We start from the raw sequence: 19,753 nt of genomic DNA on the forward strand, positions 1-19,753 counted from the left end.
GAAGGGGGAAAAACACATTAAAAAATGGTTGAGGGACCCAGGGAGTGCAATTTTTTTAATTTATTTTTTTTTTAATGCAGTGTTATATTTTACTTGGACTTAAAGATGTCAAATTATTGGCGGATGGTTGTCATTCTTTGCTTAACTTTAGTGGAACTTGGGTATCTTGTTTGCGGCATCCACTTCTCAGCTGAATTTTGGTTAGAAAGTAAGTCATCCCTTTGTGGGCTGTAGCAAGCAAACTTTTCTGCCTTTTTAGGGGGGACTAATTCATAGCTCCATAGTATGAAGTAGTAACTGTGGCTTTTAAATCTGAAGAGATTATATCATTTTAATATAAAGTAAAAGATTTGGAGTTATTCTAAATCTAATTTTTTTATCTGTTATTCTTCCATAATTATTTTTTTAACATTTTGAGAACTCCAGAAAAAGGTTTTTAAAGCAGTGTAGTGAACTTCCAAAGCAGATAAACTATCTCAAATTGGACAAAATTATAGAACTAGTCTGCTACACCAGCTTCTAAAAATCATTTGAGACCTGAAAGATGTAATTTTTCATTACATTAGTGACGGCATTATGGGGCTGGAGGGGATCTCATCAATGTCTATAAATGTCTGTGGAGGGGGCTAAGCTCTTTTCACTAATAAGACAAGGAACACTGGATACGAACTTGAACATAGAAGGTTTCACCTCAACATGAGGAGAAACTCATGTTGAGGTGAACATGACAAAGTACTGGAACAGGCTACCCAGGGGGGTTGTGGAGTTTCCTTCTCTGGACACATTCAAAATCCACGTGGCTGTATTCCTGTGCAGACTGCCCTTGGTGATCCTGCTTTGGCAGGGGGCTTGGACTCAATCATCTCTGGAGATCCCTTCCAACCTCTAATGTACTATAATACTGTGATTATTGAAAAGACGTTATCTCTGGAAGATATATGTATGTAAGAACAATGTGGGTTTGTTTTTTCTTGTTTATTTTTTATTGTTGTTCAGGTTGGTTGTTGTTATTTTTTAGTTGCTATTTTTGGTGGCTGTTTTTTTCCCTTCCTGCTTTGGTGTGCCACAGTGTGCTTACAGCATACGCTTAGTAATTTGCTTTTTGAGGAACAGATGTGTTAGTTGTCCCCTCAGGTATGTGTACGATATTTACTTTTATTTTAGAGTCTTAAGTAACGTCAAGAGTATCTCTGTATTGTAATCTTGTTTCCTTAATTTATTTGGACATAAAAAAGTTACCACCTTCTGTGTTAAAAAACAGTCAATAAAATGCAATACTTTGAATTATTCCAAGATAATACAATGGGAAATTGGTTATTTTCTTGATGCAGAAGGCTGGATAATTGAGTTGAATTTTTATGTCCACAAAAATCAATGCCTAGGTGGACTTTGGAGGAATGCCTATAAAAAGACTGGCATTTGCATTAAATGGCAGTACTAAATTTTTAACTGAGTCACAGATGGTGTTTTCCAGTGTCTCGTTTTTGTTTTGTTATCTTGCATCAGCCTATACGTTATGGCATAACAGACTTAAATTATGCCTTTTTATTTTTTTGGTAGTATATTCTTACTTCTTTTGGGAGTGATGCCAGTGACATAGAAATCATGAATGAAACCTCGAATGTCTCTCTTGTTCTCAAAGATCTCAGCTTGCTTAAATACAGGATATGTTAAATATTTAGTAAAGGCCCTGAACAAGGGTTTTATTTTCCTTGGTGACTTCCTTGGTATTTTATTAACAAAGGACTTTTTGTAGCATTTTTTTCATGTTTTAAACTGAGCTTACTGAGACATGGAGCATTTGTCTTTTCCAGAAGAGATCTGGTGGGGTTCTGGTTTTTCCAGCACAGGGAGATTTGATGTTTTAATGATTGCATAAATGTTTAAAATTAATGTTAATGGAAAGCTTTTTAAAGTGTTAACAGGGAAAGAACTGGCAATAGTGAACTTCTGGCACTTGAGAAAAGTTGAGAAGATTAATCTCTTACTTCCTTGCAAGCATGGCTATCTTCTCCAATCTGATTTTTGTCACCCTGGGACATTTTAAACTTGCAGGGATTTCACACTGTTCTCAGTTTCTTCATCTTTTTTTCAGTTGAATTAGTTTCAATACAATATCAAAGCTAGTATCTTTAAAATGTTAAGAGGAGAAACGTTTCACACACTTCACTTTCTAATGAGGTAAAGAAAAAGAGACTTCTTCATTATGCCTACGCTGAGGACCTGAGTGAGTGGTTCATTTAATGTTCATATTAAACAGTTGAAGTGTCAGTTAGATAAAGCTAAATGGGCTAAAAGGAAAATGATGCTCTTACTCTGATGCACTTGTCCTCAGAGGCAGACTTTGGCCTCTGGTGAGGTAAAGTAGCTTGCAGTCTTTTCTGTTTTGAAAAAGGGTATATTGGTTACAAACTGATAAAGACTGTAGAAGAACACCTCTTTCCTCCTCCTCCACCCTGCAAATGATACCTGGAAGACAGCAGAAGTAATTCAATTCACTCTTCTTAGAGTGTTCTTCTCTCAAGCCTTTCCAGGCAAATGAAAGCCCTTTGATAAAAATCCTGTCAAAGATTTTAGCAGTCTTGAATTCTCCACCCTGTGCACCAACTGTGCACAACTTAAGCATTCAAATGGAAACCTTTGAGAGTACATAAAGCTTTAAGCCCTGAGTACTCCCTGTGCTAGAGAGATTTTCTGTTGTTTTTTTTTATTTTTTTTTTTTGGAGTAGTAATTCAAGGTTACTCTCTCGGTCAGGAAGTTTTGACCACAAACACAGGCTTGAGAAAAGCGGAGGGAGTGTTTTGTACCCTGTGGTTTGAGTTATACAGAGTTAGCTCATGAACCAAAATGTATCATTACTATCATCCAGTTAGTGCTAGCAATGAAAACTGTCAGATTTCACTGTTTAAGAGAGCTCTTGTAACTGTTGCCATGGTAATATCAGAATGGCAGTGTGGTAGCTTTCATCCATATCCCATATTCAGCTGAATTCCTTTGCCATCATTTAACCGTAAAAGGAAGGTAGCATATTTTACCAGGCTAGATTTCTTGTGAGTTAAATGGGGACAAACAAAGACTGGAATTAACTCTTTATTTGAAAATTAAATGTAAATCTGAGATACAAGCAATCCAGTTTGCTTTGTTTTTGCTTTGACTGTGTGTCAACAGTCCTGTGTGTAAAATACTCTGTGGAGTTACTGACTTGCTATTCATGCCATCATTCCATGTCTTGTATTTGCTTTGGTTCAGGGCATAGTAAAAAGCATGCACTGCAATCACAAACTAAAAATTTTGTTAGAAGAATGGATTTCCTGCAGACTGGTATTTTCTCTGGAAGGGGAGAAGTGCTCTTACCACTAGAAATTCACATCCTTCTTTCTAATTGGCCTCACTTTTAATGCTTTCCCTTATCACTGAGCCTGCCCTGTATTTCTTTAACTGGTATTGATCAGCTGCTGCATTAATTTCACACTTCTGTTTTCTGATATTCAAGAGCTTTTTTTTAACTGACCTGCTGTAAGAAGTTGTTCTCCACAGCCATGCTCCCCTAGCCTCCCACCCCAGAAAGTCTTTGACTTCACTCTTGCCATGGGTACAAAGCAAAGACAATGTTCTCTTCTTTCTGACCTACATTTTCACAGTGCAACATTAGATAGCTGGCAGTGCAGCTTCCCTGCCTCCCTCCTTCCCTTTCCTATGCTCCCTTCCCAGGGTGGCAAGGTCTTGCCAATCAGAGCTGGAGAAGGGACTGCATGGGCTAGAGGTGTAATCTGTAGTAATACCCCAAATTCCATGTCACTTAGGTATGATGTGCAATCAGGAATTTTTCTGGTCAGCAAGGGTGAGACCACATACCACCCTACTGGTGTACTGTTTTGGAAGAACACTCTGAAATGAAAAGGATAATAATGCTCTCGAAAACATAAGAGGTGCAGTTATCAAAGCGTAATTAAGTAACTGTCCAGTATTTGTGTTATCTGACAGCATAAAATAGGGGCTGAGTAATGAGCTGTAAAATGGGTAAAAATGTTTATAAACAGCTACTGATGCTTTTGCAAATCATTTACAATCCTGCTCTTGTTAATAGTGCAAATGTAAGAAGTATTAACTTCTATACTGGCATTTTCTTTTCAGTTGTGCAAGTAACTCACATCACTAATTTAATTGGATATGTGAAAGGAGCAGTTCTGTTGTTGGTCAATAACAATATTTTGTTGGACTTTGTTTTGGTCATGTAGTGTCAATGTATAAATATGTATTCAGTTGAAAACTACATAGGGGGGAAATAGGGAATTCCAGTTTCTGATTTTTGTTACCATGGTCCACTTTCCTCTGTGTGATTTTTTTTCTATGTAATAAATTTGAGTCATAATTCTTATTTTTTTTTAGAATTTGTTTGCAACCTGAAGCAAACACACAGATAAGTACAAACATTTAAAGCACATATTAAACAAAGTTCTATATGTGAGTGAGTCAACTAATTATCTCTTTTATTTCACTGCATTGCAAAAACATTAGGCTATGAGATACAAGCTTGTATCATACTGCTAATGGAAATCCACTTTTTTTTGTCTTGCTTTACGGGGAAAGAAGTGAAAGAACTTGCCAAAGATTTGAATCATATAAACAATTATTGCACTATTTTTTAGTATGAACTGATTTTATATTCTAGTAGAGTGAGCAAATGGTTTAAACACGAGCTAGAAAAGAGTAAAAACATTCAGAGAATGGAATGTAGATCTTTAATTCTGTAATTGCATATTTTATTATACAAGCTGTCCCTCCTGCTTCTGAAAGCTTTGTAACAACGTGTGCAAGAAAACAGTACTTGGATACAAATGATTTAAGCAGCCTTTGGCTGCCTTGATAATGATTCAAATATATTTATAGCATAATTTCAACTTATACCCAAACATTAATAGAAATTTTTAAAAGTTATGTTGAACCCTTGAAAGGGTACTAAAAATAGCTTTTTATTTAACATCTTACACTCCTCACTAGTATTTCAGCTAGCAAGAAGTTTGATATACTGAACTCATAGGCATTGTACCATAATTCTGCCAAGCTTGGGCAGATCAGCATCATGCATGAGCTCCAAAGTGGAGTACCCGAGAGGTTGTTTGGCTGCCAAACTTTATGATTCAAGTGCCAAACTATTTAAGGTTTAGTTATTAACCTCTTGGACTGTACCCAGAAGCGGGTAACTGCATTTCGAACTTGCCAGAGTTGGTAAAATCCAAGTGGAGTACATTATAGTCTAGCTTGAAATTGCTGAAGGCAGGGAGCAGACCTCTCCAAGAGGATGGACTGTGTTCTTGGCCAGCATTACTCAGGGAGAGGCCACTTATGGGATTGTACATCTTCCAGAACTGAATACCCCCGAGTAGGGGCTGAATACCCCCTAATGGCTGACTCTGGTTGTCTTAAACTTGTTCTATTGTGTAAAGCTTGCATGTAGTTAACTTAAGCCATGTGGCTTTCCAATGGGCTATTAACTGTGGTGTGCAATAGCTGGAAGGAAGCAGGCCAGACTGAGTGTGAAGAAAACTACAAATGGACGTTGAAAGAACACGCCAAACAACTCTAATGCAGCTTGCATCTCCATGGCACATGAATGCCAGGAGCCGTCACATAAACTAAGTAGATGCACTTTCAATCTAGTTGGAGAAATCTCTCCTGCAGAAAGTGACTATTTTTACACACATTTGCTTTCCCCAGAAAAATGGGCATTTCTACAATTTGAGGTATAATGGGAATGCACAAATGTATATTTATCATACCTCAAATACAGCAAATTTGGTGAAGGATCACCACAAAAATGGTGAAGAGCAAATTTCCACACACCTATGGAATAGGAGCTCCTCAGATTTCTTCAGTGGACTAGTCCAGTGCTATACAGTCCATTCATGTGTGTAAGACCCTACATAAAGACAGCTTTAGGGCTGCTGAGAGTGCTCAGTAATATGATTTTTGTCTTTTCATTACAAAGGAAAAAAACCTGCTTTGATCTCTGTATTGAGTGTGGTATGAAAACTAGGCTTGAAGAACTAAGGAACACTAGAAAACTCAAATAATGCTAAAGCTACAACTTTCTTCCTGAGCAGCTTTCCCACAAAAAGTGTAGTCTGAAGACCATAAATATAATCAATTTTATTAAATAATAAAAGTACATCAAATACTTGTATTTTACCCAATTAAAAAGCCCCAGTCAAACAGAAAACTAGTCACAGTTCCATCAGTTGCTGCTAAATCAGAGGTGTGGGTATGGCTTACCCTGGCACTGTGACAAACAGCGATAACCTGAATTTGATACAAGTCTGCTGTAACTCTGTTGGAAAATAAGCTTGAAAAGTTCTGCTTGTTAGAAAACTGGAAAGCTGGAAATAGATTTAACCTGCTTCTCGCAATTTGTGTTCAGTGGCATGTGCTGTGGCTTTAATTCTTAAAATTGCTTGAATTATTTTCTTGCCCATATTGCTCAGTGTAATTCTCTACCTTATGATATAGACTCCCTTCCCCACTTACAAAATAAGGTGTGTGACTTCTCTAACAGACCTATTTCCATGTGATTGGTCCTTCTTTGTGGCAGGCAGAAAAGAGCAAAATCAACAAAGATTTGATTGGTTTTCTCCTACTTTCCACAAAAAGGAACATTTTCAAAACCACAGTGAAAGGCTTGAAGTTCTGCCTTGCATTTCCAATCAGCCTTTGTGTTACCTTAAGTTATGTAGGGAAAATAATAGCAGACTCAATGAATTTGCATGAAGATGCCAAGTTAAATATTACTTGTCACCAGATTTTAGGAGCTCACCCTATGATTTTTGGACGTGGCACTCGGTGCCATGGTCTAGTCATGAGGTCTTCGGTGATAGGTTGGACTTAGTGATCTATGAGGTCTCTTCCAACCTTGGTGATACTGTGATTTCTAGAGTAAAGTAACCTTTAGTCAGCTCTTTTGAGGAGAATCTACAGTTGACTCTAGAACGCCACCTTTATTTCTGAAGGGGATGTACAAAGCAATGGTCTTCTGAACTTAGATTTTATATATCCCTCCTTCCAAACAACAGGAGGAGGGATATATAAATGTAGAACAAGCAACATTCCCAAAACTGCACCTACATTAAGAGTGTAATTTCTTAGTATTTTAGAGCTCATTAGTAGTGTCTTACTAAATTGTAAATGTGGTGTTGCTAAATGCATTGTGCATTAAAGAAATGCGTAAAAATTTTCCCTGTGGTGTTTGAAGGGAAAACTGATCTGCCCTTTGTGCATTTCCTTAGCTTTTAATTTGAGAGCAATTCTGGATGACCACAAATCATTCCATTGAAGAGAACTGGAACTATGAATGCGGCTTTTTAAAACAAAGTTGTAGTGTGGAAAATACGCGCAGTCATATTTTATTGGCACATAAATCAGCAATTGTACCACCAAAGTGTGCATGCTTCTTATTGCACGTTAACACAAAAAAATCCTTATCTACCATCTTTTATTTCCCACAAATTTGCTGGGTAACCCTTTTTTGGTTATAGTTTGATACTGTTAGTGTCATCAAGAGCCATACTTCTTTTAACTTAAAAAAATAATTTTCAGACTCCACTATGTGATGGGGATCAACTGAAGGCTGTCCCATTAAGCTCATTTGTTGTCACTGTACATGCGCTTATTTACAAATTGCACAAGGGGGTACTTTTGCCAGGGGGAGAATCGTCCCTCTAGTGCAGCTTACGGTGGCGATACCTGCCTGCTTTTTCTTTTGCTGCATTGGCACAGGCATTGTGCTTATTCTGTTGTAAGTGGTTCCAGTATTTGATCAGTTCACTAGGTTGGAACTGATGGGAGGTAATTAGGTGACTATATTTGCAGCTGGAGTAAGAAACTCGCCAGTGATTGAAGACAAACTCGTTGGGGGGAGGCATGGGGTCAATTCGCAGCTTGGCAAGACAGATCCCCACATATACATCCTCTAAATGCAAACGTCTGATGCTTAAGGAGACTTTAAAGATTTTTTCTGCTAAGTCACCGGAAAAAACATAACCAGTTCCAGAGCAAAATACAGGGTAACGTTCACTTGGGTACAAATCAGGTGGCATATACCACTTACTATCCTTGTTCCTATTAGGTGCATAACCTCTCATTAAATAACCTGTAAAATATTTGCGCCTTGGAGGAAGTTCTGGTTTCAGAAGTTTGTGTATTAAATACTCGGTATTGACAAACATATCACTGTCAGTTTTCATAACATAAGGAACATGTGGACAGTAAGATGCAACCCAGTTCATTCCCATGAGAGTTTTAATGGTTAAATTATAATAGGTGTCTAAGTATTCTTGTTGAACGATGTCATGGTATTGTTTACTTTCCTCTAGTATGGTGCGCTGGAGATATCCATTTGTCTTGGTGCTTAACCCCAGCAAAAAAACACGAACAATTTGGATGCCAGGTGTCAGGCTTTCATTGCCCCAGGTCTGTCGAATAGCTTGTCTAGCTTCTACCTGGCCTGGCTCTGCTGCTATGAGCAGTATTAGAAAAGGGGTCTTCTCCTGGCACTTTTCAGGCTCATTGATGATGTATTTGAAATGATACAAAGTCGAATGCCCAGTACCTTTCTCATTGTAAATACTTCCATTGGCACTGAGGGTATTTTCCAAACCGGTTACTCCTTGTGGTGACAGATCCGTGTTGTTGGAGTTGGTGATTGTTTGAGGCCTGAGTGTCTGAGGTACGGCATCCTTCCACACGTTCCTTAGAGAGCTGTGGTTTGTCTCACTTTTTGTAGATCTAAATCCTCTTATAGTGTAAGCCATGGGATTTTCTTTGAACCCAACTCTGCCTGGTAGCCAGTCGTGATGGTTAAAGAACAGAAACACAGCAAAAAGAAATACCAGTGAGATCAGGCCGATGAGATGGGTGCGAAACAGAGACCTTTTGGTATTCCAGGTCATCTTTCCAAAGCAGCAGTGTCGTCTTCTCCACTGAAGCATGTTGTAAGAATCCAATGATGGGATATGAGACAATGGCCGAGCAAAATTCTTCTCTGATCGTTTTTGAATCCACTGCTATTCTTTGGTATTCATTTTCTTTTGTTCGTGTTGAGTAATTGTCTGCAAATGGCTCATGCTGGAAAATTTTGGAAAAAAAAAACCAACAAACAAATCTTTAGTTTTATACCTTGATAAAAGGGGTACAACAAGAAACTAGATATAAACACAAAACTGAATAATCTGGAAAACAGTTAACAAAAAAACCCGACCCAAACCTAGCCCATGTTAGTATAAACAAGGCTTGATTTGTGCTCAAAGCCAACCTTGGTTTTGATTAAGTTGACTTGATTTTTTTATTTTTAACTTTATTAAATGGTGGTGGTGTGGGGATTTTGGCTGTTTGTTTGGGTTTTTTTAATGGTAAATGTTTTGACAAACACCCTGGGTGCCAAAGATAAAAAGGAAAAGCAGAAAAAGGTAATTTGGTCGTCATAGCAGAAAAAGCGTGAAGTAGATGAAAATGGCTTCATGTATACTGACTGTAAAATCCCTGTAGAAGTGCTCGAGAAGGACTGAATGAAAAGGCCTTGATACCAGATGAAAAGTTTATTGGCATTAATTAAAATAGATTTGACAAGCAGAGGCTTGATAGCTCACAGTTTAAAAACTCTTTTTGCAAAATGGTCATGTATTGGTGGTGAGACAGACGGCACAAGGTTGATTATGGCAGAGTTGTGTTAGTCACAGTACACTGCTTGGCGTGTTTCCACCGGCCCCAACTGTGTTCAGAAAGTCAATGAGAAGATGCACCTGTCAAAATTAATTTTCAGGGTCCAGTAACCTCACTGCACAGCCCTCAGATGGTAACACAGGATAGCATTTTCAGTCACCTTTCAGGCACCTTTAACCTTCTACTCTACATTGACAGAAACTATTGAAAATGCGGTTGTGCCAGGCTCGTGTGCAGATGAGTTCAAATTAAGCTGTTGGGTTTTAGCAGGGTTCGTGTTAACTGGAAGTAAAATTGCACAGCTCTAAGTTTCTGGCAAACTATCTGATGAACATGAGCTTTGTTTTTTTCCTCTTGAAATGCATGTCTATTATACTTCCAGTATCATACTGCAATTCCAACTGGTGTTACCAGCAGCTGTAAGTGCAGGGGAAAAGTGCCAAAGTAGTCTGTGCTTAATTTTATCTTAATTTATTTTTTTTTTATGTTCAAGAGCAGAGTCAATATGGCAGCTTCATGATGCTGCATATTAAAATCTGATCACATCGTCTTGTAAATGAACCTCTCACTGCACAGTAGCAATTCGTTTGTGATTTTCAATTTGCTCTCATTTATTTCTGGGCCCTAGGGTTTTGTGTAGGAAGAAGGATGACAGCTGAAGAGAAGTCCATAGAAATGCTATTTCTAATATGTGTAATTTATTAATTGCTTCACTATCTTCCAAAACCAATATTTGGATTAATTTCTGCATTTAAAAACTAAGTAAGATGTTATATGAGAAATTACAGGATTCTGCATTGTGAGGGAGTACTTTAAGAAGAGATAGCAGTTGAATAATATATGATTAAATTGCATGAGTGCGACTTTCTCGTCCATGAACTGGGCAGACTGAATGTTAAATCTGCATTTGGAAAGGGTCTCTTTCAGTAGAACGAGGTTTAGCTTAATTCCTATGTTCCAGTTTGTGCCTAACCAAGTAGAGGAGTGTGCGGCAGCTGCCTGTGCCTGCAGCCTCCAGCAGGAGGAGCCAGTGTGCGGGGATGGTGCCGCTGCCCGCGGGGCCGGCACGGCCGGCACTGCTCCCTCCTCCTCCTCATGCACAAATATTTGCTTAGTGATATATTAAGCTCTTCCCTGCCGTTGTGGTGTTACACAGCCCTCATGAATTTTGCTCTCAAGCTCAATGAAAGCATTTCTGACTTTTAATTTTTTTGTTTAACTGCTTTGGACTGATGCCAGGTACTAGAGTCTGAGGTAGCTTTCTGAAAATGATTTTCCAGTCTACAGCTGTTAAACATGTGTGGCTAAAGTATGCAGCTTCAGAGCTAACGTGAATTCCACACTGCTCTTCCAATGCTGCTTTAACTCAGATATTGTCCTTATAGAAAAGTAAGACAGACCCCAATCTACAAGGCTTATGACTACTTGAGCCTGCTTTTACATGCTTAGAAACTAAAAGCCTGCCCTCAAGACTAATAAACTTTTAGTTCTCCTGCTGTGTGCAGTGAGTTTGAAAGGAAGACTCAGCTGTTTGCAAAGAATAGCTCTGCATAAGCAAACATAAATGCCACTTCAAATGGTACCCTAGATCTCAGGCAAGCGAATTGTTTGATGCCAGTTTGGAGGGCAGCAGTGGAAATACTTGATTAATTATTGTTCCATTTCATGCAGACATAGTTTAGGAGGAAAGTGAAGACCAGAATTAGATGAATATGGAATAGCAGCTAGAATTCGGCTTGATTTTTCCACACCGAATTGTTCTGCTTCTGAAACTGCAGTTGTTGGGTGCAAATACACCAGCAAATCTGCATTACTAATCTGTGTTAAATTTTTAATTCACCTTCTTTCATAGGGCAGTAGGTGAAAGTGAGACTCTTTAAGTTATGTAAATATTTGTGTGAACTGGATACTGTTTTCAAGTGCTGTCTTTCTATGATGCACTGAGAAAGTGTCCCAGAAAAGGCAGTTGTAATGGCTGAAACCTTTTTTCTTTGTGTGTGTGTGTGGTTTTTTGACTACATGCTCACATTCTGCACATTAAACTAAGTTTTACAGTGTAGGATGGAAACTAGAATCACAAGAAATTTCAAGAGACTTTTTCTCACTTACGTATTTCCTTTGTATTTTCAAGGTAGGAGTTTCCTAGAGAATCTGTAATCTCTGCCCTTTAAAAAGGCATTGTGTGGATAGAGGAGGGACCCACATCTATTTCTCAGCTTTGTAAAACTAGTCTCTGCAAAAAAACCCAAGTAACTGTGTCTCACTTGCTTTATAGTTTAGGTGTAAGGCATTTTAAAAAATGGCAGTGGGTATTAAGCATTTGACATACAACAATAACAGTTGCTCCTTAAAATACCCCAAACAACATAAACCACCACCCCACCCCCCAAAACAACAACAACAACAAAAACCAAAACCAAAAATCCACAATAAACTACCAGGTCCCAGGATGTATTGTTTTAATGTATTGTAAGCAGCTATCAATGTGTATTAAAACCACCATCAGATAGTATCATAATTGTTTTCCTTTCAATTTTTAATTAGAGTGTTATTGCTTTTGCCCAAATACTTAGAATTTAATTTCACAAAAGGCTTATGAACAGGCACTAATTATTGGTAGTAGGTAAAGCAGCCTAAGCATAGCCAAGGGTCTCTCTGCACAGTCACTTTGTCCTCTGAAAGAGTTTTGTTGCATGGAGCTCTGCATTTTGAAGATAGGATTTGTAATAATTCTACTCCAGTTTTGGCACTTGGCTGTGCAGTCAGTGATGCATTATCAAATGCCATATATATAAACTGTGAATGCCTCTTGAATTTTTATTTGTGGTCTGTGCTCTGCTGGTGTTTTGGTTCCTTGTACTCTCAGTTCTGCTCTATAATTATAGCTTTGCAGATTGAAGCATTCAACTTCCTATTCACATGTACTGGATTTTCATATTTTGATTAACTGTGTGGGCAAACTCTTTAATTGGAAGAAAGAGTTCAAAAGGCAGCCTGAGTTGGTATTCCGATAAACAGCAGCAGTGGTTGCCTATTAGGCCTCGCATAATTTGCCTGAGTTCACTTACAAAGTGCATTAATCTTTTACACCAAACAGTGCTTGAGATGAGGTTTTTAAATGCCAGATATGAAAGTAGCACCACTAGCTAGGCATGCTTCTGCAGGAGTATTGCCTGAGGGTAGAATTTTTTGTTTTCAAAGTTGTGGAAAGTGACTTTACCTTCTAAATGTCTGAAAACGGATCTGAAACCAATGACTGTTGTGTGCTGCATCCTTAGGTATGTGAATTCTTTCCAGTTGCAGTTGTTTTAATATTGCCTTGGGCAAAGAAAACACATTTATATTGGCATTTAAAGATTTATTATGGCTTATTGGTGGTGTCTGCAGGTACGCCTTTCCCTCTAGATTTAGCTCTTAAATTTGTATTGCAAGTATTCATCTTGTTGCTTTCCCACTAGTGAGGAAGTATTTAAATTTCAACAATAAATAGAAATGAAAGGCAATTAGATGGAATGTCATTTTACAATCCAAGTTAAACAGGCAGTGTTTTCATATTAAACAGAAATGGTAATGATGGCATGAGATAAGTTACGTGCTCACCATTTTGAGTGAATAGTGTTTGAAGGTTTCCTTTTGGGATGTCAGGGGATCCTGATGTTACTTGTAAAATGTGGTGCCTGATTGCACTGCTGATGGTTTAAATCATGTCCAGTCTCCTGGATGCTCCCAGTTTATGCTTGGCTGGTATTAGCCTGATGACATTTTGCTTGTGTTTTAAGGGGGGAAAAAAGCAAGTGTAAAAGGTCTGAAGGTACTTTTAAGGTAATGTAATTTGACTGTGTGGTCTGTTTTGATGGTTCAGTGCTCTCAGTGTGTCATCATGGACATTTTATCAGTGCTTTAAGATTACTTCAGATAAGGATTAATTCTGACCTAGTTTGAGAGGATTTCTAACTGTGGTGTTTTTTTTTTTTTTCCTCTGTATTGGAGGGGTTTGAGTTTTTAATTCCTCAGTTAAAAGCAATCATTACAGTAGCTACATTATCCCTTTAATCCCTCCTCTCTAGTCACACCAACCCTGTGCAGACTGTAAGCAATGCATTTAATAAGTGTAAGGTAGTGACATTGTGCTGTGGGAGAGGAAAACCTGCTAGAATTCTTTCTCCCTGTTCAGAGACATGTTATCTCAGGGCTCTGCAAATTAGGAACGATCATTATCTGTAATGGCTGAAAAGGTTACAGACAATCAAATGAATATCACACACAAGGATTTGACATACCTTCCTTGGTCAGGCCATTTATGGTGCGAGGATTATACCCACAGAAAATAGTTTTGGCACGCCATCACTTCAGCAAAAAAGATGCTATCGAACATGCGCACATCCCCCAACAGTCTGCTTCCTGCGATTGCTTTTCACAGTATCCAATTTGTCCATCTGTCTGCTCGTTTCTGTGTTACCTTCTCTGCTCATAAGTGTTGTCCTTGTCTTGGGGGTTTTTGTTTATCCTTCAAACAAAAGGACGGTAGTTCTCGTTTGTTCTGATTGGGGCTGTCTGGCGTTCACCGACGCTGCACTGGAGCTTTTACATCTGGTGTTTCCCGTGTCGGACAATGCAGTGCTGTGTTCTCTGCTCCTCAGTATCCATATTCCTAATGGTAATGTTAGCAGGGAGTGCTAGCGCGTAGTGCTTCACTTGCCTTCAGTAATAGGATTTCCCTCTACTCCTTCCTTCATTGTTGCTAGGCAGTAATAGAAATGGTTTTGAGCTGTTTTAACTGAGGATTCTGGTCTATAAAATCCATTCCGTAGTTCTTCAGCTGCTGCACAGGCAGGAGCAGTTTAAATGTGGGCTTTGACAGATGCTGTCTTCTGACAGAGCAGAATTTAACGTCATTGCTTGGCTGAATCCCACGTGATTGTTTGCATTCATTTTGACTAAATCCAAAGGCAGCCAGAAAGCTTTACAGGCTCTTGCTCCGATTTGATAAATGAGACATAGTCAGTTCAAGCACTGTGATAGGTGAATAGTATAAAAATTTGTATGATTACTAAATGAATGCTTGGGGGTTCTTTTCCAATTGTTTTCACTTTTCCCTGACGCTGTAACTTATGATTCTCTAGGGTATGCTTAATGCTAGATTCTCTATTCCCATATTCCAAACGCTGTTCTGCAGTGCAAAGGAATTACAAGATTTAAATAGTGAAGCTTTATTTAACCCATTTGGCTCTCTTCAAGTAAAAATCTTTTGTGCCTTCATGCCAAAGGAAAAAAAAAATTATACTACTTTGCTCATCCTTCCTTTACACATGCTTACTCTGTAAAAGCTGCTTTTTGTAATCTTAAGTTAGTCAATTAAGCTGGGCAACATTGATACATAAATACATGCTGTTAAGCTGCCTTTCTGCTGTTGTTAATGGCTTTCTTCCTTGGTAAAGATTGAAATCCGTTATTGCAGAATCGGGGGCACTTGATTTCAATTATTGATGGATCTAAAATGTCTTTTGTCCGTTACAGACATACCTACATTACAAAATTAGTCTTTCTACTTCTAATGAAACTTGTGTTCCTTTCATTTCTGTCCTTTCAATGATTGCTCCTTCTAAACTGAAGTTTTTATTGTATGTACCCTGTAATATAAATATCACAGTAGATAGCTCAGAAAATAGACTAGCAGCATAGTTAGTGACTGTTTGCCCACTTTGTTGTAGTAACCAGCTCTTCAGACTTTTTTTGTGCCTTCTAGGGGGAGGGTATTAGCCCAAGAATGGAGGAAATATAATTCCTTTATCATCTCTGGTCAGTGGGATTTGGTATAGGTACATCCTTGTCTAGCAAATAAGGCTTCCCAATGCAGACAGTGTGTTTTACTATTCTAGATACACATTCTGATAATTCACTAGAAATCAGATTTCTATCCTCTTGGCTAAATCACCTATGTACGCTAACATTTTCTCTGTTAATCCAGTCTTGGTTTTAATGTGTGCATTTCCTATCCTAATGACAATTTCCTAAATCCCATGATCCTTTTTCAGAACATTTTAGAAGCATGATCATGTTCCCTAAATGTTAGATATAAATATCATGTGCCTAGCAATACAGACATGTTATCTCCTGTACTCTAAAAATTTTGTATTTAAATAATGGAGTGGGGAAGGTCAGTGCAGCAGCACAGCAAGAGTGGAGAGCCCTATGTCCAGCATCACTTACTGTTCCAGCACGTTTATTAATAATTGAGAATGAATGCTTTGACAGTCTGCATGTGTGCTAAGTCTACTGAGTTTTCCACTGAAATATACAGAGCTTTCATATTCTTACCCTATACAAAACTGTATATAATTATGTGTTGCTGCTTGTATACAAGTATGTGACAGTTTGGTTAGGAGTATTGTCAGCTTGCTGTGTTCTGGGCTCTGAGTGGGAAATCAAGTGAGATATTCATGTAATTATTTTTACCCATGTTGATTTATGTAAAGGTATGTAATATTTATTTTGCATACTAGAATGTAAATCTGCCTCTGATTTTTGAATGTTCAGTTAAGACACACAACATTGTATTCAGGAAACAAGTCTAAATCTCCACAGAACTTAACTAAAATCCATAGTGTTTCCACTTAATTTGCTAGTGCTTCGCTGTACCTGCAGTGCTTCTCCAAAGGCTTGTGAGTTACATGCAGTATATTTACAGATGGCAAAAAGCTGGTTTTATTTTTCCATGAATCCTTATTAGTAGATATTAAAGGTAAAATTCCTCACAGGCCACTTTTTTCTTAGTATAAGCTGTTTTATAGTAACTTTAGAAGGGAGCAGATATGTGCTTTGGCTTTTAATTATATGACTATATCACTTGTGTATAACTTCTAAAGTTCAGCTGGAGCTGTTACCTGTTATGTGTAAAATTTGTCATCTTGCTAGGTGAACAAATTGAATATTGAATTCTTGAACCTTTAAGGAACAATCTCTTTTCTTCATTCTTTTCTATTAGAAGATGAGCAGGTCTTTGCTCATCTTGCAGAAAAGTAAGGAAAAGATTTGATTTTTCTACTACTTTCTGTTTGGGTATGACTGCTGTGACTTTAGAGAGTCAAAGTTGCAGGGAGAAATTCCTTTTCTTTCACAGTGCTTTCTTCTTAAATTTTTTTTATGTGATACTGTATGTTTATGAGTATTTTGGCAGGGCAGAGATTGCTTTGTACTGGAAATATGACCTGAAGATTTGAGTAATCTTGCTGGACTTGAGATTGGAATGAGCTTCACTTCAGCTAAGTCTAATCATGAAGGGTCAGTGGACTGCCTGTTCTTGCTCCAAAGAGCAGTATGTCCTGTCATGTTACTATGGTTACTTATCAAATTAGAAGCTGCAATGTTAGTGTTAGAAATGCTGCCCTCTACTAGAATAAGGAGGAGGTACTCTGATGTGGAGATGTGCAGCGTGTGTAAGGAACGCATCTAAAAGTTACTGAGGCCAGTGAAAGCTTTGACTGTTCAGTGAACTCTGCAAAGCTCAAAGTAGATGCAAGAACTCAGAGAAGATGTGTACTTTGAATAACCTGTGCATACAACTGTGAACTAGGTAGAATTTACTTGTGCATAACAAAGTTGTATGAATTTGGAATATTTTCTTCTAAAAGCTTTCTCTGTGTCATTTTTAGAGGGTATCAATAGTGTCTTGTCTAACTGGTTTAAAAAAGAAATCAAACTCTAAGGTTGGGCCACTAAGTAAAGTTCTGTCTTGACACCATTAACTGGAGTCTTTCAAATTTAGAGTGGTTGCAATAGTCAGATGTGCACTGCTTGGTAATTTTCAGCCTGGTAGCCACAAGTCCCATGAAAGCTTAAAGTAAATACATACATTCTAGCTGACCTGTCAAATGATTATTCCCACATGGACCGTGCTTTCTGGGTAGTCTTTGAATACTCTGCAAAGATTTGTCTGTTTTATCCATGTAAAATGTAGTAGTATTCCAGCGGTAACGTGTCAAAAACCTATTGAGTGACAGTTCAAAATTATTAATGGCAACATTTTCAAGGTTGGGTACTTTTGCTTTTAAACTGCCTTCTGAAAATATGTTAATACAGAATGCCATAAATGCTTTGTGTTTAATTTTCTGTGCTAGGAATTATTATGCATATGGCCAGTGGCACTTCTGTTATTAGCTTCAAAAAGAATACTTTGTCCAGAAGTCATTTAGGGTGGAGAGGAGAGTGTTGTAGAATATATTTGGAATTTGCTTGGCTACTTTTATTATCCCAACATGCTTCTTGACTATCACAAGCATGTTTGCAACTGAAAAATAGCAATCTAGAAATGACCACAAGTGTCAGTATTGCCTGCCTTATTTTCCGTAGCAGACTTTCACCGTTGCTTAGCTAGTTGAGAAACTCAGCTTACACTTGATACTTCTCTTTATAAATGGTCAAGATTTTGCACTGTATTCTAATTGCTCCTGAGCTGTAAACTTAGTGATTTCACAAGTCTTTGAATGTCTTAAATTTACAACAGAAGGGTAGCAATATAGATCAGTCTGAAGTGGTGATAGAACTAGAAAACATTTGCAGTTATTTTGAAGTATGCATCTTTTTGTTTGATAATGAATGGTTGGTAGTTTTTGTATTATTCAATGAGGAATATGAACACATCCCCTAACTTTGCAATGTTGTGAGAGAACGGACAAGTCAGGAGGCTGCTGCTCATTTCACCAGCCTTAGAAAACATTTCAAGAGGATATTTCATACTTCTAAAACTTGCATTTTTTTCAAGTAAACTGATGTCCTGAGCGTCCGGCTGGAATTCCATCGGTTCTCCTATCACACCTTGAGGAACATAGTTGTGGGTTTTGTTGTGTGTGTTTTAGTGTTTGTTTGGGTTTTTTATGTTTGTTTGTTTTTTTTTCCCCACTGTAATGTGTTTGCTTTATCACATTTTCTTTCTCTTGTATATTCCAGTTTTTCATGTCTTCCTCTAGGCTTTGCGTCCAATTATTGCTGATCTCAAGTGCTAAATGCAGATTTTAATATGTTTTTTTTCCAGGGGATGGACAGCATAATTACATTTGTTTTGTGCAGTATTTTTTGGTAGTGTGAATCTCCCCTAATGAACTGACAATCTAGTGCCAGCAGTAAAATTTTCTGCCTGTCACAAGTGTTCGTTTTGCATTCTGAGGAGAGCAGGGACTTTATGAAGCTTTGATTCAGCACAGCAGGGGAGAGAAGGCCAACTAGCAGAAGTACCAAACATTCTCAGGCAGCTTAAAACACAACTGTGGAAAACAGTCTTCTGTAATAAACCTTACCTTGTGACATGCCCCCTACTCCCACCCTTAGAATAGAATAGACCAGGTTGGAAGAGACCTTCAAGATCATCGCGTCCAACTATCATCCAACACCACCCAACCAACTAAACCATGCAACCAAGCAGCCTATCAAGTCTCCTCCTGAACACCTCCAGTGACGGTGACTCCACCACCTCCTCAGGCAGCCCATTCCAATGGGCAATCACTCTCTCTGTGTAAAACTTCTTCCTGACCTCCAGCCTAAACCTCCCCTGGCGCAGCCTGAGACTGTGTTCTCTTGTTCTGGCACTGGTTGCCTGGGAGAAGAGACCAACCTCTGCCTGTCTACAACCCCCCTTCAGGTAGTTGTAGAGAGCAATAAGGTCACCCCTGAGTCTCCTTTTCTCCAGGCTAAGCAACCCCAGCTCCCTCAGTCTCTCCTCACAGGGCTTGTGTTCCAAACCCCTCACCAACTTTGTTGCCCTTCTCTGGACACGCTCCAGCAAGTCAACATCCTTCCTAAACTGAGGGGCCCAGAACTGAACACAGGACTCAAGGTGTGGCCTAACCAGTGCAGTGTACAGGGGCAGAATGACCTCCCTGCTCCTGCTGGCCACACTGTTCTTGATGCAGGCCAGGATTCCATTGGCCCTCCTGGCCGCCTGGGGACACTGCAGGCTCATTTTCAGCCTATCATCAACCAGCACCCCCAGGTCCCTCTCTACCTGGCTGCTCTCCAGCCACTCTGACCCCAGCCTGTAGCACTGCA

At 38.6% G+C, this 19,753-nt stretch overlaps 2 protein-coding genes across 2 annotated transcripts in view; one reads left to right on the forward strand and one right to left on the reverse strand.

Annotated features, from left to right (window-relative positions):
* CDC73 (cell division cycle 73) overlaps window positions 1–19,753 on the forward strand; it is a 119,430-nt gene that overhangs the window by 52,782 nt on the left and 46,895 nt on the right. The window lies entirely within an intron of this gene.
* B3GALT2 (beta-1,3-galactosyltransferase 2) lies at window positions 7,383–14,570 on the reverse strand. The gene is made up of 2 exons (XM_068140877.1): window positions 13,993–14,570; window positions 7,383–9,118 (listed from the first exon to the last, which is right to left on the reverse strand). The coding sequence occupies exon 2, from the start codon at window positions 8,980–8,982 to the stop codon at window positions 7,714–7,716; it is 1,269 nt and encodes a 422-aa protein (XP_067996978.1). The 5' UTR covers window positions 8,983–9,118; window positions 13,993–14,570; the 3' UTR covers window positions 7,383–7,713.

The sequence above is a fragment of the Melanerpes formicivorus genome, unplaced genomic scaffold (assembly GCF_026170545.1).
Source record: "Melanerpes formicivorus ecotype bairdi unplaced genomic scaffold, bMelFor1.0.p_v2 SCAF_7, whole genome shotgun sequence".
In the NCBI taxonomy this organism is placed as follows: Eukaryota; Metazoa; Chordata; class Aves; order Piciformes; family Picidae; genus Melanerpes; species Melanerpes formicivorus.

Excerpts from the sequence above, each read along its gene's own strand:
- B3GALT2 (XM_068140877.1), bottom strand. The coding sequence starts at position 8,982 with ATGCTTCAGTGGAGAAGACGACACTGCTGCTTTGGAAAGATGACCTGG.